Source organism: Arvicanthis niloticus, chromosome 23, assembly GCF_011762505.2.
Source record: "Arvicanthis niloticus isolate mArvNil1 chromosome 23, mArvNil1.pat.X, whole genome shotgun sequence".
NCBI classification, from domain to species: domain Eukaryota; kingdom Metazoa; phylum Chordata; class Mammalia; order Rodentia; family Muridae; genus Arvicanthis; species Arvicanthis niloticus.
The window spans coordinates 15,468,450-15,490,181 of NC_133430.1; the positions used below are offsets into that span (position 1 = coordinate 15,468,450).

The following is a 21,732-nucleotide window of genomic DNA, read 5'->3' on the forward strand; positions in this document are numbered from 1 at the left end:
GATGAAGGGCAAGAAGCTGTCCTAAGCTAGGTACATCAGCTTCTGCCTCATTATGCCAAGTCCACCCTGGGATGTTGGTTCAAAGGTGACCTTGAGGGAAAACAGAACCCTAAACTATGACTAACTTAAGGAAACAGAACAAGGGAAACCTTGGCTATTTGTTTCATGAGGTCCCCATAGCCCTAAAACTAACATCAGATAAAACTGTTATCTGAATAGATAAACACAAAGGAACAGGAAGAGAACACACAGCACAGTATTCCTCTGGACACTGCATCTGACTATAGGTGACCAGGATAATACATCACAACCAAGTGGGTTTAGCCATAGAATGCCAGAATAATTTCACAATCAATGTAGGGGCTGGGGAGAAGGCAAGGAAGAGGACCAGAGTTCAGATCCTTCATGTGGGCATGGTGAACCACCTATAACTTGAGCCCCAAAAGATGGAGATTGGGGATCCCCTGCATGAACAAGCTTCCTATCCAGACTAGCTTCGTCAGCAAGCTCTGAGGCTTGATAGAGAGACCATCCCTCAAAGTATAAGATGAAAGAATGACCAAGGAAGAGTCCTGGTATCAACTTTGGGCCTCCACATGCAAATGCATATACAGCTACAGGCATGCACACCCACATACACACTCACATACATGTGAACTGTCACATATAAATACACATGCTATACACACACAAAAGAAGAGAAGAAAACAATGTAATTCAACATGTTAAGATAAAAAAAAACACATGAGCATTAAAATACTCAACATATTGGAAATAGAAGGAAACACTCTCAGTTTGTTAAAAAGTGTCTCTGGGAAAACAAAAAAACAACAAATAAAAACCTTGGCTAACACATAACCAGAATGAGATGCTGAAGGCAGGAAACAAAACAGGACCGGCCACTTCTACATCCCTTATGGTGCTGGTGGCTCCACCAACTGTGATAAGGTAACAAAACCCAAAAATATCAGGAAGGAGATAGTAAAACATATTTTTGGTAGGTGATATAATGCTTTCCAAACAAAATAAAATCGTAAGGAGTCTATAAAGTCTAGAAGTCTAAGGAACCTGTAGAGCTTGTGTGTGAATTCAGCTAGGATACAACACTAATCCAGAAAAATCTACTGTTCCACCAGAAAAAAAATAGAAAATTATTTCTTTCAAAATTCAATTTACATTGGCTCTAAAATACATAGAATTCTTAGGGATCAATTTAACAAGATCTAACAAAAGATTAACAAAATTTAAAATTTGAAGATTTTTTAAATGACTTATTTATTGGTGCATTGGAGTTTTGCCTGCATGTACATATGTCTGTGTGAGGGTGTCAGATCCCTTGGAACTGGGTTACAGACTGGGGTTGTGAGCTGGTCATCTGGACCACTCCTAATCACTGAGCTGTCTCTCCAGCCCCAAATACAAAGATTTAACAAAAAATTTACAAAATTACAAAATTTAAAATTTAACCAAAGATCTATAAGACCACTACTGAACATTGCCTAGGGACTGGGCTGATGGCTCAGCCTAGACAAAACTCGCCTTACAAGTCCCACGGTCTGCGTTTGAACCTGGAATCCTCATAACAGGGAAAGGTGTTTGTAGTGCACACTGGGGATCCCAGCACTGAGGAGGTGAAGACAGGGGATCACAGGGGCTCACTGACCAACCAGTCTAGCCTAACTGGAACCTCTAGACCAATAAGAGGCTTTGTCTCACAGGACCTGGATGGCATTCTTAAGGATGACATCCTTGACATATGTCAATTTCAAAATCATAGCTGAGAGTAAGTTAAAAATTAATGAGAGGAAAAAAAAATATATATATATATATATATATATATATATATATATTGCTCATTAGCTGAACAATCCAACATGGTTCTATCAGTTATTCCCAAATTAATGTACACTGTCAACTTCAGTAACCATTTTGTCTAAACAAAGAGAAGCTTGGGCACAGTGTAGTACTGATGCCTGTTGTGTCAACAGTAGGAAGACAGAGGACGGAGAATCACCACAATGTTGAGGCCAGCCAGGGCTCAGAGCAATACACTGTCTTGAAAAGCTAAGACAGAAAAAAAAAAAAAAAAAAAAAAGGGAGAAACTAATGTGGGAATTTAAAGAATCTATATGGCTAAATGAATCTGGAAAAAAAAAAAAGGAAGAAAGGAAGGAAGGAAGGAACTAAGGAAGAAATACCCTGGCAACCTGATGCCAAGCCTCACCACTATAATCCAGACCATGTGGCACCAGATCAGTGGTTCTCAACCTGCAGGTCACATCCTTTTGGGGGTTGCATATCAGATATTTTGTGCATGAGATATTTACATTACAATTCATAACAGTAGCAAGTACAGTTAGAAGGTAGCAACAAAATGATTTTATGATTGGGGATCATCACACATGAGGAACTGCATTAGAGGATCACAGCATTAGGAGGGTTGAGGACCGCCACACTAGAATAAGGATCAGCGTCCCCACCAAAGGAACCAGGTGCATACAAACTACCATATGTCACAGTGGGCCAATGAAGGAAGGCGTCTTTAAACCAAGAAGGTGCTGACATAGCTGGATATTTGATGTGAATGCAGAGAATGTCCCTACCCAACTCTATATAAAAGTTAATTTTGACGGCTTATGTAAGTAATAAATCTAAATGCTGAGGTTATGAAACTTCTGGAAGAATGCAGTAGAGAACACACCAGAAGAAAATAGTAGAGAATACACATGACTTGGAAGTGGACAAGGTTTTCTCAGCTGAACAATAAAAATCCACACTCTCACACACTTTAAAGCATGGATAAGTTAGAGTGCATCTCAATGAAAAACTTGTTAGCAAATTACAGCATCAGGAAAATGAATGAGCCCAGCCTTAGGTAAAGATAGTCTTAAAACATATTTATACAAAGAAGTCCAACGACTCCAGAGTGAAAAGAGAACAGCCCAGTTTAAAAGATGGAAAAGATACAAAACGGTCTATGAACACTTGAAAAAAAAATCTCATCAGGAAGATGCAAATTAAGACGACAAAGAGATAACCACCATCCAGCTGCTCCATCTGCTACAGTTGAAAATATAAACAATACCAAAATCTGGCAAGGACGTGAGGCAGCCTGAAGTTTCTCACTGATGATGGGATATAGAATAGCATCTTACATAGGATAAATCGCATAACCCCTACCCTGCTTGTTTTACTTTCTGCAGTTTTCTCTGTGTTCACTGATGCCACGTTGGTCTGTCTCCAGGTTTACCACCCACTTTCCTGACTCGAAGCCCTTGTCCTGGCTGTGCCCTCTGCCAGGGGCATTCTCTCCACAACCTGCCTCCATAACGCCACTTAGATTTTGTTTACATAGCACTTTCTGCAGGAGATTGTCCTTGGCCATTGTGTCTAAAATGCCAGTCCTGAGCCTTCTCTCTCACCTGGGATTAGTTAATATTCATAACACATTCCATTAAATGCTATGATATTGCACAGTCAATTTCTTACTGGTTGCTTATTTTTTGTCTTTTTGACTCGAATGATCTGACCACCCTCTCTAGCACCCGGCACTAACTCTGCAGATATTCATTTATGGGTCTATAATCTCAGTGCAAGATAGAGAGGACAGACACAAGAGGGGCTCGCTGGTGAGTGCCTGGTTCTATGAGAGACCTTGTCTCAAAAAGTAAAGTGGAGGGTGCTGAGGAAGACACTAAGTATCGATTTCTGACCTCTACATTCACCGTGCACACAAGCGCACATGCAAATAAATAAACATGCAATGGATTAACATTACGTGAGTCTGTTTCCTTCATAGCCATTAGCATAGTTACTACACACTTTTGTGACTATTCATTCATGTTTGCCTCCTTGGTAAGACTGAAAGCCGAACAAGGCAAGGCATCATGCCAGTTGCCTTTAACTAGGACCCAAGCAGGGCTGGGGTGCAGCTCGGCAATAGAATGGTTTTTTTTTTTTTTTAGAATGTCCGAAGCTCTCAGGTGGACTCACAACATGACTAACAATAAAAACCTTACTTAAGTAGTACAAGTTGGGCTTAAAAGTACTTGTTGACTAAACTGAGTGCATGAGTAAATGTGCAAACCCAGGTCAGAAACTCTTGGGAGCTACAGTGGAATAGCAGCCGTCATTGTGGAGAGCGTGTGACAGTGGCCAGTGTCAGACCGTGAGGACACGCACAGGGTGAAACAAGAAGTGAGCCGAGCCCACTTGAGGGTCTTACCTTTCTGCTTGATTAGAAAAGGCAGTGCTGGATGCGAGCCTAGAAAATAAAGGGAAAAGTCACATGGGTGTCTTAGCTTTTCGTGCTGAGGTGCGTTAGCATTGAGCTAGGACCTCAGGTTTGGTGGTGAATATATTCTCACCATGAGAGTCCCTGTATGGGCATCAGAGGGACCAGTCCGCAGTCATGTACAGGGTTAAACTTAATCCCAGTCTCCCAAACTTGTCTTCTGTATCAATGACAGATCCTCATGTAAATGCATGTAAGTAAAAAAGTTTACTCTCACCCACCCAACATTAAAAAAAAAAACAAAAACAAATGGTGGTTGTAACCAGGCTGGACAGACAGCAGAACCTGTGATCCACTGCTCCCTGCATTAACTCAATGTATTTCTCTGTCAGTGGCCTTTGAAAACCCAACTGTGAGCGAAATGCAAATTGTAAACTTCTCTACTCCAGCAAAGCAGATAGCAGAGGGGTCCTCAGTTTGCTGCTGAGTTGAAGTGACAAGCAGGGAAACCTGCTGTTTGGAGATGAGAATTAGGAAGTAGCCAACACCGACCACCTTTCGAAAAGTATGGTGTGGCTCTTTAACTGTGGACAGAGAACGGGTCAAATTGATGGACTCAGAAAAACATACTATAACCTGTAAGATATTGTATGATACTGAAGAAACCAGGTGACTTTCTATTTTCATAGGACAGCTGAAGGGACCAAGAGTTCCGGAGAGGGACAGTGCCTCCAGCAACCACATCAGCAAGGCCCTTCCCAGCTGCTTTGGCTATAGGCCCCTATGCTAAAGACGGCGATGGAGAGATGGGTGTTGGCAGCTCAACTAAATAATAACCAAGAGTGTGGGAAACGTGAACTTAAAGGATTCCCCTGAAAACCAGAGGGGCGGGCGGAGCTTGAATGGGACCTAAGCAGGCGGCGCTACAAGAGATCGGAACCATCCGAGGGAGAAATGAAAGGGCTGAGCTTACAGACTCCTAGAACATCTGAGGAGGGTCTGTGTGGTCATCCCTGGCATGTCCCATCACGTGTTCCTCACGGCGCAACTGGGACACGTGAAGGAACCTCCAGCCAGATGATTGTGGAATCTGTTTCCTTGGCAGCTTGATGGTGGGGACACCACGAGTTACACAATTTGTACTAAATGTTTTCCAGTCTCTTGCGAGTCTACACAACAGAGCAAGTATGTTGCAGGCAAGAATGTAGGTATTGAAGTGTGTGTGTGTGTGTGTGGATGTAAGTGTGCGAATGTGTAGGTTGCTGTTTGTCCATGTTTTTTGTCAAAGCTCATATTTCCATCCTAACATTTGGTAGTAATCGGGACGTGGATTATATACGTTTATTGTTAAACAACATGATATGCTCTTTCTGTCCTCTGTGGCTTAACTAAGCTGTTCCAAGATGGCGAAAAGGCAGAACCAGAGCTACCTGTTCTAAACCTACAGAGTAATGATGGTAGGAACGGTGGTCATGCCTTAATAAACACCTTCAGTTCTACAAGCAGTGGAGATAGAGGGCACGAGTGTCCTATAATTAGCAAGACTGGGTTAAAAATTAATGGCTTGGATGAAGCTATCTTTCCCTTCGCTCTTCCAGGCCCATAGCCATCACTTACCTCTCACAATGGCTTTGAACTTTCGTTACACTTCACTTTATGCCGACTCTAAAGATACTCCAAAAATAATCCGGGAGGTTGGACTAGGGAGATGGTGCAGCAAGGTGGGCAAGAGCCCTTGTACAAATAAGAGGACCTGAGTTCAAATCCCTAACACTCATGCAAAAGTGTTGGGCATGGTCTGTATGCCTGTTCACCTGGTGTGCCTGGCTTATCATGTGGGTGCTGGGAACCTTAAAAACAAAAACTAGAGGAAACAAACTCCACACACATATCACCTAAGCATAGGATCTAGGTCTTCTTTTATATTTTTAATATTTAATTTTATATGGATGGGCATTTTGCCTACATATCTGTCTGTTCACAGTGTGTGTGGCACCCTACGAGGCCAGAAAAGAACATCAGGTCCCCGAGGACTGGAGTCACAGACAGTTGTGAGGTACCATGTGGGTGTTGGGAACTGGACCTGGGTACTCTGGAAGAGCAACGGTGCTCTTTACTGCTGAGCCATCTCTCCAGCCTCAGGAGTGAGCTCTTACTTAATGCTGATGGTTCAAGGCACCTAGCACTGCACTGGCAGAGATAGGAAAGTTAGCATGTTCACTCAGAATGTAACTCAGTGTCTACGAGCTGCACGGCTATTACTGCACTGGAATTTAGTCGTGAACGTGAACCGCATTCCTCTTCTTGTGTCTACACATAAAGAGAATTCCCTTCACACTAGCACTCAAACTGAAGGTCCTGTTCCAAAAACATGAAGCCAGAACTGCGAAGATGCTGTGCGACACACAATAACGCCCTGAGCTCTCTTGAGATCACAAAAGAGGGTATCAAATCACTACAGAACAGGTCAAGAGGAAGAACAGTATTATCAGTTCAGTGGCTAATACACAAAGCCTACTGTGGACAGACCATCCAAACACATACAGCAACAGGGAGCACCCAGTCAAGCTCCCTTGGTGCTTGCTGCCTCCTCTGGTTCCACGCTGACCTTGACTCATGACCTGGTACAGCTAAGAAACGAAATCAAAGGATGTTTTGATTTTTTTTTAATCCAGTCTGAGTTGATCCACCACCATCACCACCCCCCGCCAGGTTCCAGGCATCTGCAAGGTGACCGGATATTTCCCTTTCAAATGGATGGTTTTTATTTTAAGATATGGTTTTAAGTAAGGCTCCTCTCCGGCAGATAAAATAGAACCTAACATTCACCTTCCCACAGATTGCATGATATCAAGCAACAGCGGCGCCGCCAAGTCTGGGCTTAGGTGAATGAACGTGGAGAGGACCACGATGGCCAGACCGAGGGTTTCCTCATCGTATTCCTCGAGGATGGCCCCACAGTCGTGGCATCTGCAAAGGAAGCAGAGGGAGGGACATGTAAGAAACTTAACTGTGGTTTCAAGGCAACATACATACAAGCACAGTCATTTGTCTGAAGTCTGCGGAAAGGCCCAACATGGTGGCAACGAGGCTCACTCTAATGTCAGTGGAGACCTCAGTGGAGACCACTGTCACCGCAAGACACAGGAAGGGCATGGATGGCAGCCATCTTAGATGTTTCCTTACCATTCAGTCCGTGAGCACCTGGCCGCAGAGGGGTTTCTGCTCATTTAGAAAGAGCTTCAGGTAGGCTAACAGCTCTTGGGCTATTGAGAATGTGAAACTGTGTCTTAAGAAGAGTCAGAGTGACTAGATTTTTTTTTTTTTTGAATCAGTTTTTATGGTTTTATTTAAGCGCAAATAAATGTGCACATGAGAAATCTACTTGTTTTTCCTTGTTGTACAGTGTGGTAATATGTATGGTGGCTCTGATGGCCAGCTCTGCCGCTGCTTCTATGATGGTGGAAACATTTTGGCCCGGGAAGAGTTGCTCACAACAGGTACTCCTGCAGATCCTTGATGCTGTGGACCATGAACTTCCTGGAAGCAGCGGAGCAGCATGTGCCTGGTTCTCTCGTCGTGTAACCAATGCTAGGCATCAGGGCCTGGCCCTGGCTCTCCTCACACCCTGCTGTTCATACCTCTGGGTTGGTGCAGAATGACCTTCAGGGTCCTCTGTTTGATGACCTGGGGCTTTGTCAGATGTCTGGGGGCAGCCATCTCACAGGTAGCAGCAAGGAAGGAGGAGGGGGTGGCAGTAACTATATTAATTTTCATTTGTCAAAAATCAAAAATGCCTAGAGGTGGCTAGAAGCTTTCAAAGGATGTTCTGTCTGTGGATGGGAGCCAGAAGACTCGAGGAAAGCTGGGCATTCCAGGAAGCCTGCAGAGCCAGGCTGAGGCTCTTCTCAGCTGTTCCCTTACACTAGTTCTGTGAGTGTCCTGTCCTGCTAAACTGAAACAGAAGAGCATTGGCACCTGCTTTTAAGAAGCCCACGCTTACTGCTCTTTTTCTTTTGCGGGGGGGGGGGGGGGAGGGCTCTTTCCTGTGTCCTAATATAGGTTCCACTCATCCAACTCAACCAAAGGCAGCTTTATAAAGGGAAATGGAGAACTAAAAATAACTCATGCTCACACAAATGCACACGCACTGGAACACACATACACACAAACACACACACACACACACAACTAGGAAAATCAGAACTTGAAATGGGGTCACATATGACACAATAGGGAAATTACAAACAAAGTTCTGGGGGACATTTAAAGGCATTTGTACGAGCCAAGCATCTTTGCCTCTCGAGTCTGGCCACTGTGGTGACTAGTTTTTATACCAACTTCTTTCAAACTAGGATTATCTGGAAAGAAGGGATCTCAATTGAGAAAAATGCCTCTAAAGACTCAGCCTGTGGGCATGTCTTTGGGACATTTTCTTGGTGGATGACTGATCTGGGAGGACCTAGCTCACTATGTGCAGTGCCACTGCTATGCAGTGCAGGTTTCAAAGCTGTATGAAAAGGCAAACTAAGACAGTGCTGGGGGAGCAAGCCAGTAGGCAGCATTCCTCCATGGTCTCTACATCAGTTCCTGCCTCCAGGCCTCCTGTCCTGACTTCCCTAGAGAAATAACTATAGGTTGTAAGTTGCTTTTGATCATGGTGTTTAATTACAGATATAGAAAGCCCAGCCATCAGCTCACTTCTGACTGGGCAACGAACATCCTATGTGGATATTATATTCACACTGTCCTTTCTAGTCACCTTCCTTTATTAGAAGTGTGAGCCACCTTTATCCTTTATCTGGGGACCTGTCCCAAGGGATCTGCTCATGTTTGAAAATCTGCAAGCCTAATTTTGTTTTGTCACACTCACCAAAAAAGATTTGTGTGCCAGGCAAGACATAGTGTGCTCGGGGCACAAAATATAGAAGGAATTGTTCTTATCCTAGGAACTCACCATTTATTTTATAACATGTACCAGTACTGTTTAGACGAAGAAATAAAATACAATGTGACATGTGCTGGGCTAGAGATGTACCAGAGGCCCTGAAAAAGTGGAACTCTGCCCCTCACATCAGGGAAACTTTGTCTTCAGCTAGACTGTAGGTGAATAATTAGGGATTTGCTGGGAAGATCAAGCAAGGAGAGAGAACGCATCAGGAATGCTCCGGAATTCTAGACAAGGATGGGGAAAGAGCAGTGGGACATTCACACACTAGAATGCCTCAGCTAATGAGTTAATGCGGGCTTAAGCCTAGAAGAACTCAAGGCTGCCGGGAACTGACAGGCGGAAAGATGACAAGCCAGTTTGAGATGCTGAGAATAGACTGTATTGTCAGGACAGAATAAGAATGGAGTCCTTTTTTTTTTTTTTTTTTTTTTTCCCATTGCAACAACTTGATGCTTCTGGATGGGATGCAGGGTGGGGGGTGGGGGGGCAGAGATTTCATAGGTGTTAAACTAATTTTAGGGGTAAGTGAAATTATCTGATTCGATCCAAATTAAAATAAAGGAGGGGGACCCTGCTCACAGTGCTTGCATTTCTGAATTGTAAATGTGTACTGTAACACAGCTCCAGCCTGTTGAAGAACAGAGTGTATTTCCTCACCTGGTGAACAGACTGCCAACTTTATAACCAAAGGGGGAAAATAATGGGCAAGCTTACTTGTCAGCCATCACTGTTGGCTGCTCCTCTGTGAATTCTTCAGGTGCAGGCACAAACATGCTGGCTATGCTGGGTGCTGACAGCAGGCTGGATTTAGTGGCGCCTGGGTAAGCAGCAGAGAAACAACCATGAATACAGACAAGCTTCTGGGGCCAGGGGAGTCTCCATTCTGCATTCATTAACTCTCAGAAGATCACATTCAGGAGACTGTGACCCCATCCCATCCACGGCATGAAAAAAAAGTCCCCCTGACAGTGAAGTGGGGCCAAGGAAGAGCTGGATGCCTTCTTTTCCATGGTTCATGATTTTGAAAAACAGAAATCTCATCTGGGCCAGCAGAGTCTAAGACAAAGATGGACTTGCCTAGCATTAAAGGAAATTGCTTGAACAATATGGTGTTTCTGATGCACCCATGCGTGTCATCATTAATGTGGAGCTAGTACCACAAGACAGTGACACCCAAAACTCAACACACCTGACTAAGTGGGAGGTGATGAGACCCCAGAATTCACACAGATGAACAGAAGGGGGTACTGGGGCTAGAAAACCAGTTTAGTGTTCTGCTTTGAAAATTCTTGTCATACGCACTAAAGCAAAAAGACTTCATTTTCGACTGAAGTATTTATGAATGCAGCATCAGCTGTTAGACCTGACGACTCACTGGCTCTACCTCACCCGGTCAATACAGCAGTTTAAAAAACTTTGAGTTTAGATTCTTTTGAAGAAATCTGAGGCTGGAATCTTAGCAACATGAGCCAATGGACAGAAAATGTGGGGACTGGAAAGATGGTTCAGCAGTTAAGAGAGCCTTCTGCTGCTCTGGAGGATCCAAGTTTCGTTCCCTGTATCCGTGTCAAAGCAGCTTACACCTGCCTGTGATTCCAGCTCCAAGTAACCTGACGGGTTCCTCTTCTGGCCCCCATGGGCACCTGCACTCATGTGTACACGTGTGCACACATACACACAAATAGAATAATCAGAAATCTTAAAATGTAGTAAAGGTAGGAATTCAGGAGCATGTGGGGCAGATTCCCTGGAGCTGGGCAGATGAAGTGGCTAAGATGAGTCTTCAAGTGACAACATGAAGTAGCAGTGTGTTCTGCTAAATAGTAACTGTGATTCCGAGCTCTTCAAGCAGACAAAAAGACAGAACAGCAAGGATCACTAGAGAACCCACTTCTCATCAAGAGACACGTAACTTGGTCCTGAAATCAAAGACATCTGATTTCTCCTCAGAAAATAACTACGGAGAGAATGGTAGTTCTAATGATAAAAGAATATAAACCTTAGATGCCTAGCTTGCAGGGCAATGTGTGGCCTGAGGGGGAAATGCTGTTGAATTCATACTTCCACACAATAGACCACCTCTCTGGGTAAAGTTTACACAGGGTGCATTTCTGAGAAGCAAATGCTTGCAAACACAAGCACCAACTCTGAAAATGCCTGCACCGTCCAAAGATCCCAGTTGGCAATATAAACCTTGCCACCATATTATCGGCTGTTTCTGAGCTAGCGTTCCTGCCCAGGGCTATCTAAGGGTGTTGTTAATCAAGGATGTTCAAGGATTATCAGAACGATGCTGTACCGTATCACAGACATAAGAACAGACTCATAGCAGAGATAGCAAAAGCATGGAGCTTAAATATAACTCCCCATGACTCTTGATCATTGATGGGCACACTAGCCAAATGCTAAAACAGCAACTATGCCAGAGCAGGAAAAAAAAATTGTCCATGAGATCTACAGAGCTGTGTCCACCATCTCACTCAGAGCAACTCCAAGTCAAGATGGCGACCAATGGATGGAGAAGGATTCGGGCATTGCGGTGGCTTCCAAACAGGCATTACCTAATGGGGCGTGTTCATATAGTGGCCCCAGTGAAGTTGTTGTTGTTGTTGTTTTTTTCTATGACAACACAGAATACATGCTGCAGTATTTATAGGAGTTGTCTATCAAAGAGTTGGTTCTTATAGGACAACGTAAGCTGAGCAGATGGCTTGCTAAATTCCGCTACTGAAGTGGAAACTGAAAGCAATGTATGAGATGAGACGTAGAAAAGAAAGCCAGAGACTTCAGCAACCTTTCCTCATAAACGATCCACAACTAAGTTGCCAGTGTTAAATCAGCCTCCATTTTTGTCCCCTATTTACTGGCAACAATTCTGAATGCCCCCCAACCCAACTGATTCTTTCCCAGGATATCCAGAATATCCAGCCTTCTGTACAGAGAACCAAAAGCAGAGAGTGCTCAGAAACTTGAAAACAGAGGGAACCTTCTCCACAGCTGAACTTAAAGCTCGAGATGTTGATAAACATCCCTTTTCGAATCTCAGAGGCAGGGAAGACTCCGAAGGTGCGCTTGTGTGTGCGCTTGTGTCAAGGCACACACCAGCCATGCAGCTACAGCATGGACTCTACCACTTGCAATGTGAGAGAGACTGGAAGGTGGTGCATCCACCTTCACACTTTACCTTTACTTCATCCTGGTTTTCATGGGTCACTTAGATCACAACCACGCACCGAAGATATGTTCAACACCCTGACTCACAAAAGCTTTTCTTAGCCACACAGGCTAGTGATTCATCTCATCAGCAGGAGGGCTAGAATTCTAGTCATTACCAAAGACATATCCAGGAAGCTGGACACAAATGTGGAGACATAGGTCTGCTTGATTCAAGAAACTTCTTAGAAGATATGGCCAAGATTCATTCTTTTTTTCCTTCCTTCCTTTCTTTCTTTCTTTCTTTCTTTCTTTCTTTCTTTCTTTCTTTCTTTCTTTCTTTCTTTCTTTGTAACCAATGATAGGTTTACCAGCCTTCTGAATATTAAGAACAGAAGTAAGGATTAATTAAATACACAGTTAAATGTGTAGGATAAATTTAGAAAAATAAAAATTTGATGATTCTAGCACAGATGGATGCTCATTTTGCCCCTACAAGCAGAACAAGGTTCTAGAAAAAAAAAAAAATAAGGACAATCTGAACTCTGTTCAGGAAAAGAGGAAAGGGTGACATGGAGACCTGATGCATCTTAGGAGTGAGTTTTAAAGAGCCCAGGGATGTCTGGTTTGGAAACAGCTAAGGGGAAAAATAAATGCGAAGTTATTTTCAAATGTCTAATGTGTTAGACAAGAGACAAAAGAGCTGTGTTGCGTGTCCCCAAGGGTTAGGAAGACACACTAAGGCAGAGCTTCTGTCCTCGTTGGACATGTTCCAGGATGAGCTGTCACGCATTCCCTGGTCCTGAAGGTGTTTTGCAGGTTGGAAATACGTGGAGCTGCTGAGGAAGAGGTTTTGGCGCCTGCTCTGTAGATCCGTGGGAGATACCTAGTCCTTTAGTTCCACAGTCTGAGGCTCTGGGACTCAACCAACCTCTTGTCCTCAATGGCTGCCCCTCCAGGTCAGGGTTTAGGCACGTTGGCACGTTACACTGCCGTTTCCCGGGCTGTATCTGTTCTGTGGATAAAGAGAGCATTTCAGTCTTCAGTGGGGTCAGTTTGGTACAAGCCGAAGCACAATCAATGCAACAGACTGTCACAGTTACTTTATTAACACATAAAGATTAAATCTGGGGGTGAGGTTTAGTCGTTTGGTTACAAACCTGTCACTCAGTTAAATGAACTGCACCTGAAAATATTAGAGCATTCAAAACTAAGGTTTTTTAAAAGTTCTATTTCAGAACTCTATTTCGGAAGAGTGCAAATCCCAATATGAAATGAAGGGCCAATACCATGGCCATGAAACATGTGTTATGTAAATCAATAAATTCACCAATGATACTCTGGGGTAACAGTCAGACAGTTCACACAGAAAACATATGGACCAGGTACAGAAAATGAGACGGATTTGACTAGGGGGTGGAAAGCAAGAATAAGGACCAGAAATAGAGTGATACCCAGGGGATGTTCATTCACAAAGAAGATGTGTACAGTGAAGAAGAGGCAGACTTTCTATGAATAAGCTGGTGTAAGCTAATTGGGGAATGTATCATGTCCCCAATTTTAAGCTGTCCTTATCAGTATGTCTCCAGGACCATAGTTGTTCTTGGTTGGAACTAGAGAGTCACTGAATCAATGTGTGTGGTTCAAAATATCATGGCACCTAACACATCATACTACACATTCAGACTTTTCTGCTGGCCTCAGGTAGCAAACACGAGAATACTGGAGCCAGGTGTAAGGCAGGCTCAGTTGTAGGGGGCTGTGGTAAAACAATTACTTGAGCCCAGAAGTTCAAGACCAGCCTGGATGACAAGGAAAGACCCTGTGTTCAAAACCAATCAGACAAAGAACTTGAGCATAATGAGATAAAACACATTAAAGGGCTTAAAGACTAGAGAACCAAGTTGGGAGTGGAAAATAAAAAAAAAATAAGCCCTGGCACATGTCAGCGAAAGAAGTCTGGACGGCATAGAGCCTAATGTTTGAAACCAAGAAGACAAGAACTATTAAGCCTGACTGAAAAAGCAAAATCTACAGCTAAGTGGGTTATTTGGCATCATGTAGGGTTTTGTAGCTTAAAGTTCAGGTCAGTAATAGATGTCAATTAACAGTGTCATAACTCTACCTAATCAAACTAGGTTGTAGCTATAGTCAGAATCTAGGATGACTGAGTTTGAGCCATAGCTATGACAGAATGGTAAAATGATTTCAGGGTCCCCAAGTCAAGCGGAGCACTTAGCATCAGAGACTAACTGAGATGTGCCTCTCTGGCTTCAGAGAGGAGCACAGTCCTCCATGGTACGTTCAGAAAAGAAAGACCATGAAGCTAAACACATTCTTGCAGTTGGCTAGCCAGTGTCTTTCCCTTCTCTTTCATCTGTCGCCTCTTAGCTACTCCTTGCTCACTCCTGTGTGTTGTTAAATGAAGAGAAGACACTGAGCCTTTGACCTGTTAAACATTCGTCTACTACATATGTGGTTGGCTGTGGTCTGTGGGTCTCTTCTTGAAGAGCAACAACATTTGAAATCAGCTCAAGATCTTGGGTTGGTTTTTTTTTTTTTCTTTCACACTGTGATTCTGCATCATAATGAAGAATATTAAAAATAATCTCATAACTGAAGCCGGAAAACAATCACCAAGACAGTAAAGTGCACTCCCCAGCGTGTCGCGGCAATCAGCCCTTACATTGTCATAGTATATGCAAACTTCAAGGCGCTTTCATGTTTATAATCCTGGACTTCAGATGACCCATTTAATTTAAGAAGAAAAAAAAAGCTAAGGAAAGGAAGGCACTTAAGGGGGACCACTGCAGTGTTATGAGCTGAGAAGGCAGCACACCACACATAGATGTGATAAGGGGTAGGAAATGCAAAACTGTCACACTCACAACAGATGGGCCATGGCAGTCGTTCTTACAGGGCGACAGGCTAGATGTGGATCCGGCTTATGAACATGAGGGTGTGTGACTGCAACCCAGTGACCCCGCTGGCCAAAATTACACTATCTATTCCCAAACCTACTTGCAGATCATGCCATCACCAGCCCAAGACTTGTCATTAAATAGGCACTAACTTCAGTACTTTGTATTTTCTGAAAGAGAATATTGATAATCTGGTGCTTTTATAACTTTGTGCCATGAAACCATAGCTCTACCCGCTCCTCCCCAGACAGATAACTTGAGATCTGAAATCTCAGTCTTAAAGGAAAAAAGGTAAGAGTTGGGCATGTCTAAATGGAGACCAGTCTAGACAAAAACCAGCCTAGGTGGGGTGGGGGGACCAGCCTGAGGATCAGCCTACACAAGGCTCAGCCTGGATACGGCCCATATTGATTTAGAGCACTTGGAAAATCCAAGTCGATGCTCCTTACTTTCAGTTTGTTTTTTAAAACTGTTTTAACCAAAGAACACAAAAAGTGGACACAGAGAAAGTGGCATTAGCTAATCTGAGAGGCAAACAAGAAGAAAAAGCGTGACCCACCAGTGTCCCAGCTGCTGATGTTATGGGGGGCGCTAGACTGATGCTCCAGCTGTCGCTTCATTAACTGGCTCATTGTCAGAACTCCCAGGGATCCCCTTTTCATCTGCCTATACTGAGCTATACGAAGGAAATTAGGAGACGATTACTACGGGAACACGTTTCCCATCGCGCGCGCAGGCTCTACACATCACACAGGCTTAATCGAGTCTTGGTTAGCTACTTGCAAGTTTTGGTAAATCATACACTCCTCATGGTAGGAAAAACTAAAGACTTTCACATGCCTGCGGTGCAGGCAACAGTAGCATCTTCAGCATTGATCAACCCACTAAACGTACTCAACTCCCAAGGGTTATTTCTGTTAGCTTTTTTATTTATATGCTCTGCCACACTGTATTTAAAACAAACAGTGCTACCTTGAATTGAATCAAAAAAGACAGCTGAAGTAAGCCAGAACACACTGATTTCAAAATCTGCACTGTTTCCAAGCATTTGCATCCCCCCTGGCTACCATTAGAAAAAAAACGTGAATTAAATATCATCTCACAAGTATACTCTTTGTTTTAGAAAACAATCCTAACATTTTTGTCCTGCTATTAGGCCCTGGTAGGATTCTTGACAATAGAAAGTTGTGAGCATTTCCAAACCCAAACAATAAAAAGCATGTTGCCAGTTGCCCACTGACTTAGAAAGCCACCCTCACCCGAGCACCCGTTCCCCTGTGAGACAGACACTCAATGCCTATGCACGAACGCCGTGTGAGCGAGCATTCAGTCTCACCAAGATGGCTGCAAGCCTGACCCCAAGCACCTGGAAGTTGCCCATCTGGATTCCCCAACCTGGTTCACTTGAAAGAAGCCAAAGCTGATGAACTGTGCACCCTACGAAGGAATGCAGAGCCCAGTGTCCACTAGGTAGCCCCTGGACAACCCTGGACACTACACAGAGGTTTCATAGTCAAAACCAGGAGCAAATAGGTGCAAAGTGACATCATTCATAACATCACTCTGGTGTGGTCGACATGCTGTTTGATCAGTGGTGGTCATGGCATGTTTTGTTATGAAACAATCAACTGGCAACTTGATCGAGAAAAGAACATGGTGGGATGTGTGTATCTTGGAGTCCATATTCACTAAGTTTATGAAAGTAGCTAATCAACTGAATATTCAATTCCAATGGTTTGTTTATTGACTGGTACACTTTATAAGTCTGTAACTCACTTGAAAGGTAGAGCTTTAGGTAAAAATTTAAAAATTTTTAAGAAAAGTTCAAAAGCAGAAATATTATTTTCCTTCAGTACTGGGTTTTGAGTCCAAGGCCTTGCACATACGAGGCAAGCCACTTTCCTGCTAAACTACATCCCCAGCTAAATACTAGAAAACTTTTAAAGGATTTTAAAAATAAAAATAAATACCATTTTGTAGATTCAATCAAGTAAGGGTGTAAAACCTCTTACTTACTTAAGGGTGGTGAGACTCTTTCCCCTTTCTTAGTTTTGCTTTGTTTTTCAGTCCTGGGAATAAAACCCAGAGCCTCCCACATGCTAGGCAAGGGGTTTACCACTGAGCTACAGCCCAGTCTCTCAACTGCTTTTGAAGACAGCAGAATTCCTGAGAGGAAAAAGGCCAATGGATGTGCTTTCTGGCATTAGGCCTCCAAGAGCACACCACCAAGTTCTATGATGATGCTTTGCATGACAAGATCAGGAAGGTGAGGACGAGCATGCTAAACCCTCTCTAGAAAGGCCAGACTCAGACATGACTCTGGGATCCTGACCCTCTGGACACACGTGTTCAGCACTGGAATTACAGCCATTCCACCATTCTGACCGTTTCTAATCATTCTACCTGGAGTTCTAAGGGGGAATTCGCTCTCTTTCTGTTTTCTCTTTCTCGTGTAAATGATGAAGAGAAAGCATGCTATTGTGATTTTTGTCGTTATCCAACATTCTTCACGACTTAAAAAATAACAAAACAAAACACTTAGCTTTAGAACGAGCCATCCTATTTTGCAAGCAAAGGCCAAATATCTGCTACTTGAAAAATATCAAAATTTTTACAGTCTTATAATTGATTTAGAATTATTCAAGGAAAGTGTGGAATTAATATCAACTTGAAAATTTCATAAACCAAGCATCATCATCTCTCTCTCTCCCTCTCTCTCTCTCTCTCTCTCTCTCTCTCTATCTCTCTCTCTTTCTCTCTCTCGGTGGCTCTGTGACTTTAGGCAAGCATTCAGCCTTTCTCCTCGTCTGCCATGCAGTGCTTAGGTAAGGATTGGATCTAGATCATGTTGGGTATGAACCGCTCATCATGATGTCAATACAGGAGGAGAACCAAATAATTGGCATTTGTGATTACTATCAAGACTTTACCCTCCTTGATCTCCAATGGGAAGCATAATACCTGGCCCCCACCCGATGCTCATGGCATGATGAACGAATGAGCAAATGAATGCACAAATGGATAAGTGTTGACAATGACTCCTCTCCATACAACCAGTTCCGCATTTCCAATACACCCTTCATCTGTCTTCTTGAACTATCCTCCTTTTAGAAGAAGGTCAAATGAAAACTCACTGACCCTTCAGGCAGCACTCATATGAAACACACATTTCTCAGGACATGAGAGAAAGGCTTCCAGAAACATACACTTTTGTCTGTATCACTGATTCCTTCCAAGAATTCCCCTTGCTGGAAAAAAAACAAAACAAAACAAAACATCTCCTGGCTCCACTGAGCTGAGTAGACACCCTGGGGGAACAGCAATGGAACTCAAGCTTCCTACAGTTAAAACTTAGAACCCAACAGCAGAGGGAAGTTTCAGAATACCGGCTTTGGGTAGACTTTGCAATGTGTTGGGCCATTTCTGTTTTTCAGCCTAAAAGGAGCAGATTTAGCCTATAGGGTCATGATGCATTTGTTTTAGGATAACTCAGATAAAGCTGTGTTTGGGATAGAAGTGATTCAGATTAAATCAGTGAGTCCCAGGTAAGCTTCTGACATGAACAAATCCTTACAGGCATCACATGACCAGTTCTATGTGTTGTGTTCTGACTAGTAGTGATGCACACTTCATTGAATGATGAAATCCTTTATTTATTCTGTAATGAATTGGGGTTCTTAGGCAATCACTGCCCATGTGATGAATCTGACTTCTGAGGCCATGCTGCCCTCCAGAGCTTCATAGTCTACACAACACTGTATCATCAAGGAAGAAAGCTAATACATCTTTTTTTTTTTTTTAAGTAGGAGGGCTAGCAAAATTGAAAGCAATACGTATCAGTGACGTTCCAAAGTTGACAAACACAGAAACCATCACTGAGAAACACTTACTTGATATTGAGGAGTGACTGCTCGTTTCGGGGGCACCTGCTTCTAACGTAGGGGCAGAGGAAGATTCCCGTGGCATTTCCAACGTTGAAAGTCCTTTAGCAGTGGGATCTACAAATGGAAATACTGTTTAAAGTTAAGGACAGTGGGACAAAGAGGTTAAGGACATTTCTGGGTCTTTTACTCCGGTGTCTACCACGCACATTCAAATCTTTCTGCACTTCCTGACTCTAGAGATTGCCTTAGAGAGGTCACATATATGCTGGTTTCAAAGCCCTGCAGATAACTGACTCTACTTCACATTCAGCTCCTGAACCTATGTCACCTAGCGAGTGATGCTCCCACAGCTGCAGAGCTAATGTTCAAGATGTCCACGCTGTTGCTGCTACTGCTGCTGCTGCTGCTGCCACCGTGGCCCTGAACCAGGCTCTTCACTCTTCTCTGTCGCTTTTCTTCTGATGCCTAACACTAGGTCAGTACTCTGCTCTATCTATCCGCCTATCTCCACCTTTGAAAGTTTCCTAGTCTTCATTTATATTTCCATCTTCAATAGAAAATTTCGCATCCAAGGATACTGTTTCCGTCCCAAGAAAACTGATCCGGTGACCTTCTCGTGAAGCATTTGCCCTTAATTGTTTCCAAACACGTCACACTGGGATGTTACTATTTACGTACTTGCCTATAAATGTTACTAAACTGGGAACAGTTTAAGAGCAGGACCTGTGTCCACTATGATATAAATAGTACTACGTGAGTGTCTCAGTTTCTTTCAAGAAGTGGTTCTCAACCTTCCTAATGCTGCGACCCCTTAATACAGTTCCTCATGCTATGGTGACCCCAACCATAAAATTATTCCATTGCTACTTCATAACTGTAATCTTGCTACTGTTAGGAATCATAATGTAAGTATCTGATAGATGACTCCCAAAGAGGTTGCAACCCACAGGTTGAGAACAACTGTTTTAGAGGAACACGAACATTCCTATTGGAAAAAAAAAGTCTCTCTAGTGGGAAGTACTTAGGTATATAATATATAATATTGTCTTATTAATCTATCAATATTGGAAATCAGCCCTCTCTTACTGTTGTGGGCAATTACAGAGTATCCTCTCAAAGGTTCTGAAAGGATTCTTTAGAGCAGTGAAAACACTGAGCCTCTCGCTGGCTCAGATTTGCCAACATGGGTTTCCATGACTACAAACTAAAAAGTGTACCATCTCATCTTTTTCATAATGCAAACTGCTTCTTCTTGCCACAGATCAACCCACAACATTTTATAGTTAACGTGTGCTGCTCTCAACACTGGATGGCATTACATCTGCTAAGGTGTCAGATATAAAAGGTCCCAGAATAGGATCTGGGACACAAGTTGGGGGGCAATGGCTTTGGACCATGTATAGTTCATTCCCAGAGGTCTTCTGATAGATACTGTTGCCATATTAGTAACCTTGTGTGTGTTCTGTATGTACATGTTCATGTGGGTGTGTGCAGATGTACCAGGGCTTCATGAGTGTCTTCCTTGATCAACCTGTACTTGTTTCTTCTGAGATAGTCTTTCTCACTGAACCTGGAACTTGGATTCAGCCAGGCTGGCTGGCTGATGAGCTCAAGGGATCTGTCTGTCTATGCCCTGGCCTGCCCCAACTCTCAAGCACTAGGGTCACAGACAGTTCGCTGCCTTGCTTGACTTCTTCATGGGTGCCAGTTATCAAACTTGTTTCCTCATGCTTGATTAGCAGACAGATTACTGAGCCAAATCACCACTAATAACTTCTAATAACTTCTGTGGTTTTTTTTTTTTTTTTTTTTTTTTTTTTTTACAGTTTTTTAGTGTATGTGTGTATATGTACACACATTTGTGTGTGTGTGTGTGTGTGTGTGTGTGTGTGTGTGTGTTTGTGTTCACACATGTGTGCTTGTAGAGGTGCCCACAGAAGCCAGAAGAGGGCACTGGATCCTCTGGAGCTCAAGTTACAGGCAGTTGTGAGCCACATGATGTAGGTGCTACGAACCAAACTCAGGTTCTCTATATAAGCAGTGTTCACTCTTACCACTGAGCCATTGCTCCGGCAACTCCCTCTAATACCTTGATGGTAACAAGGAAGTATAAACATGCAACGCTGCCAAGTTTCCCAAACACCCTTCATGGTGGGCAGTCATCTGAAATTACTTTAGTCATCAAGATAAAAATGTTTTAGGTATCGTTTTTTCTATAAATGCAGAATTAGAAAGGTTACAAAATAACCTCTCCTGCCCTTACTTACCTTCCTTCTATGTGGGTGGCAGACGTGGATTATGGCCCACCAATAATATAAAATGAGGAAAGTGGAATTAATTTTCAAAAATCCACTGAAAGATTACTGTGGCTTTTGAGGTTTGGGGTGTGTGTACTTCAATCTTTGATGTACTTTTAACCTTAAGAAAACAGTACCGGATGGCAGGGACTGGTGAGCCCGTTTGCCCACATTCTTAAGCCAGGCAAACTTTTCTCAGCTCTTAATCACTTTCTGAAGCCTTTCATTTATCTACAATTTAAGGCAAATATTTAAGAAGAGCCGCCCACTTGTTTTCAACACGTCTGCCCTC

General features: G+C 43.1%; 1 protein-coding gene across 14 annotated transcripts in view; it reads right to left on the minus strand.

The window, feature by feature from the left end:
• Unc79 (unc-79 subunit of NALCN channel complex) overlaps positions 1 to 21,732 on the minus strand; it is a 229,516-nt gene that overhangs the window by 44,398 nt on the left and 163,386 nt on the right. For 12 of the 14 annotated variants that reach the window (XM_076921337.1, XM_076921329.1, XM_076921327.1 and 9 more), the window contains 6 exons: positions 19,150 to 19,257; positions 15,819 to 15,935; positions 13,270 to 13,353; positions 9,900 to 10,002; positions 7,064 to 7,204; positions 4,226 to 4,264 (listed from right to left, as the gene is read on the minus strand). In XM_076921337.1, coding sequence (XP_076777452.1) covers positions 4,226 to 4,264; positions 7,064 to 7,204; positions 9,900 to 10,002; positions 13,270 to 13,353; positions 15,819 to 15,935; positions 19,150 to 19,257 — 592 coding nt within the window. The remainder of the gene's footprint in view (positions 1 to 4,225; positions 4,265 to 7,063; positions 7,205 to 9,899; positions 10,003 to 13,269; positions 13,354 to 15,818; positions 15,936 to 19,149; positions 19,258 to 21,732) is intronic. The other 2 variants (XM_076921338.1, XM_076921330.1) reach the window with 1 other exon arrangement.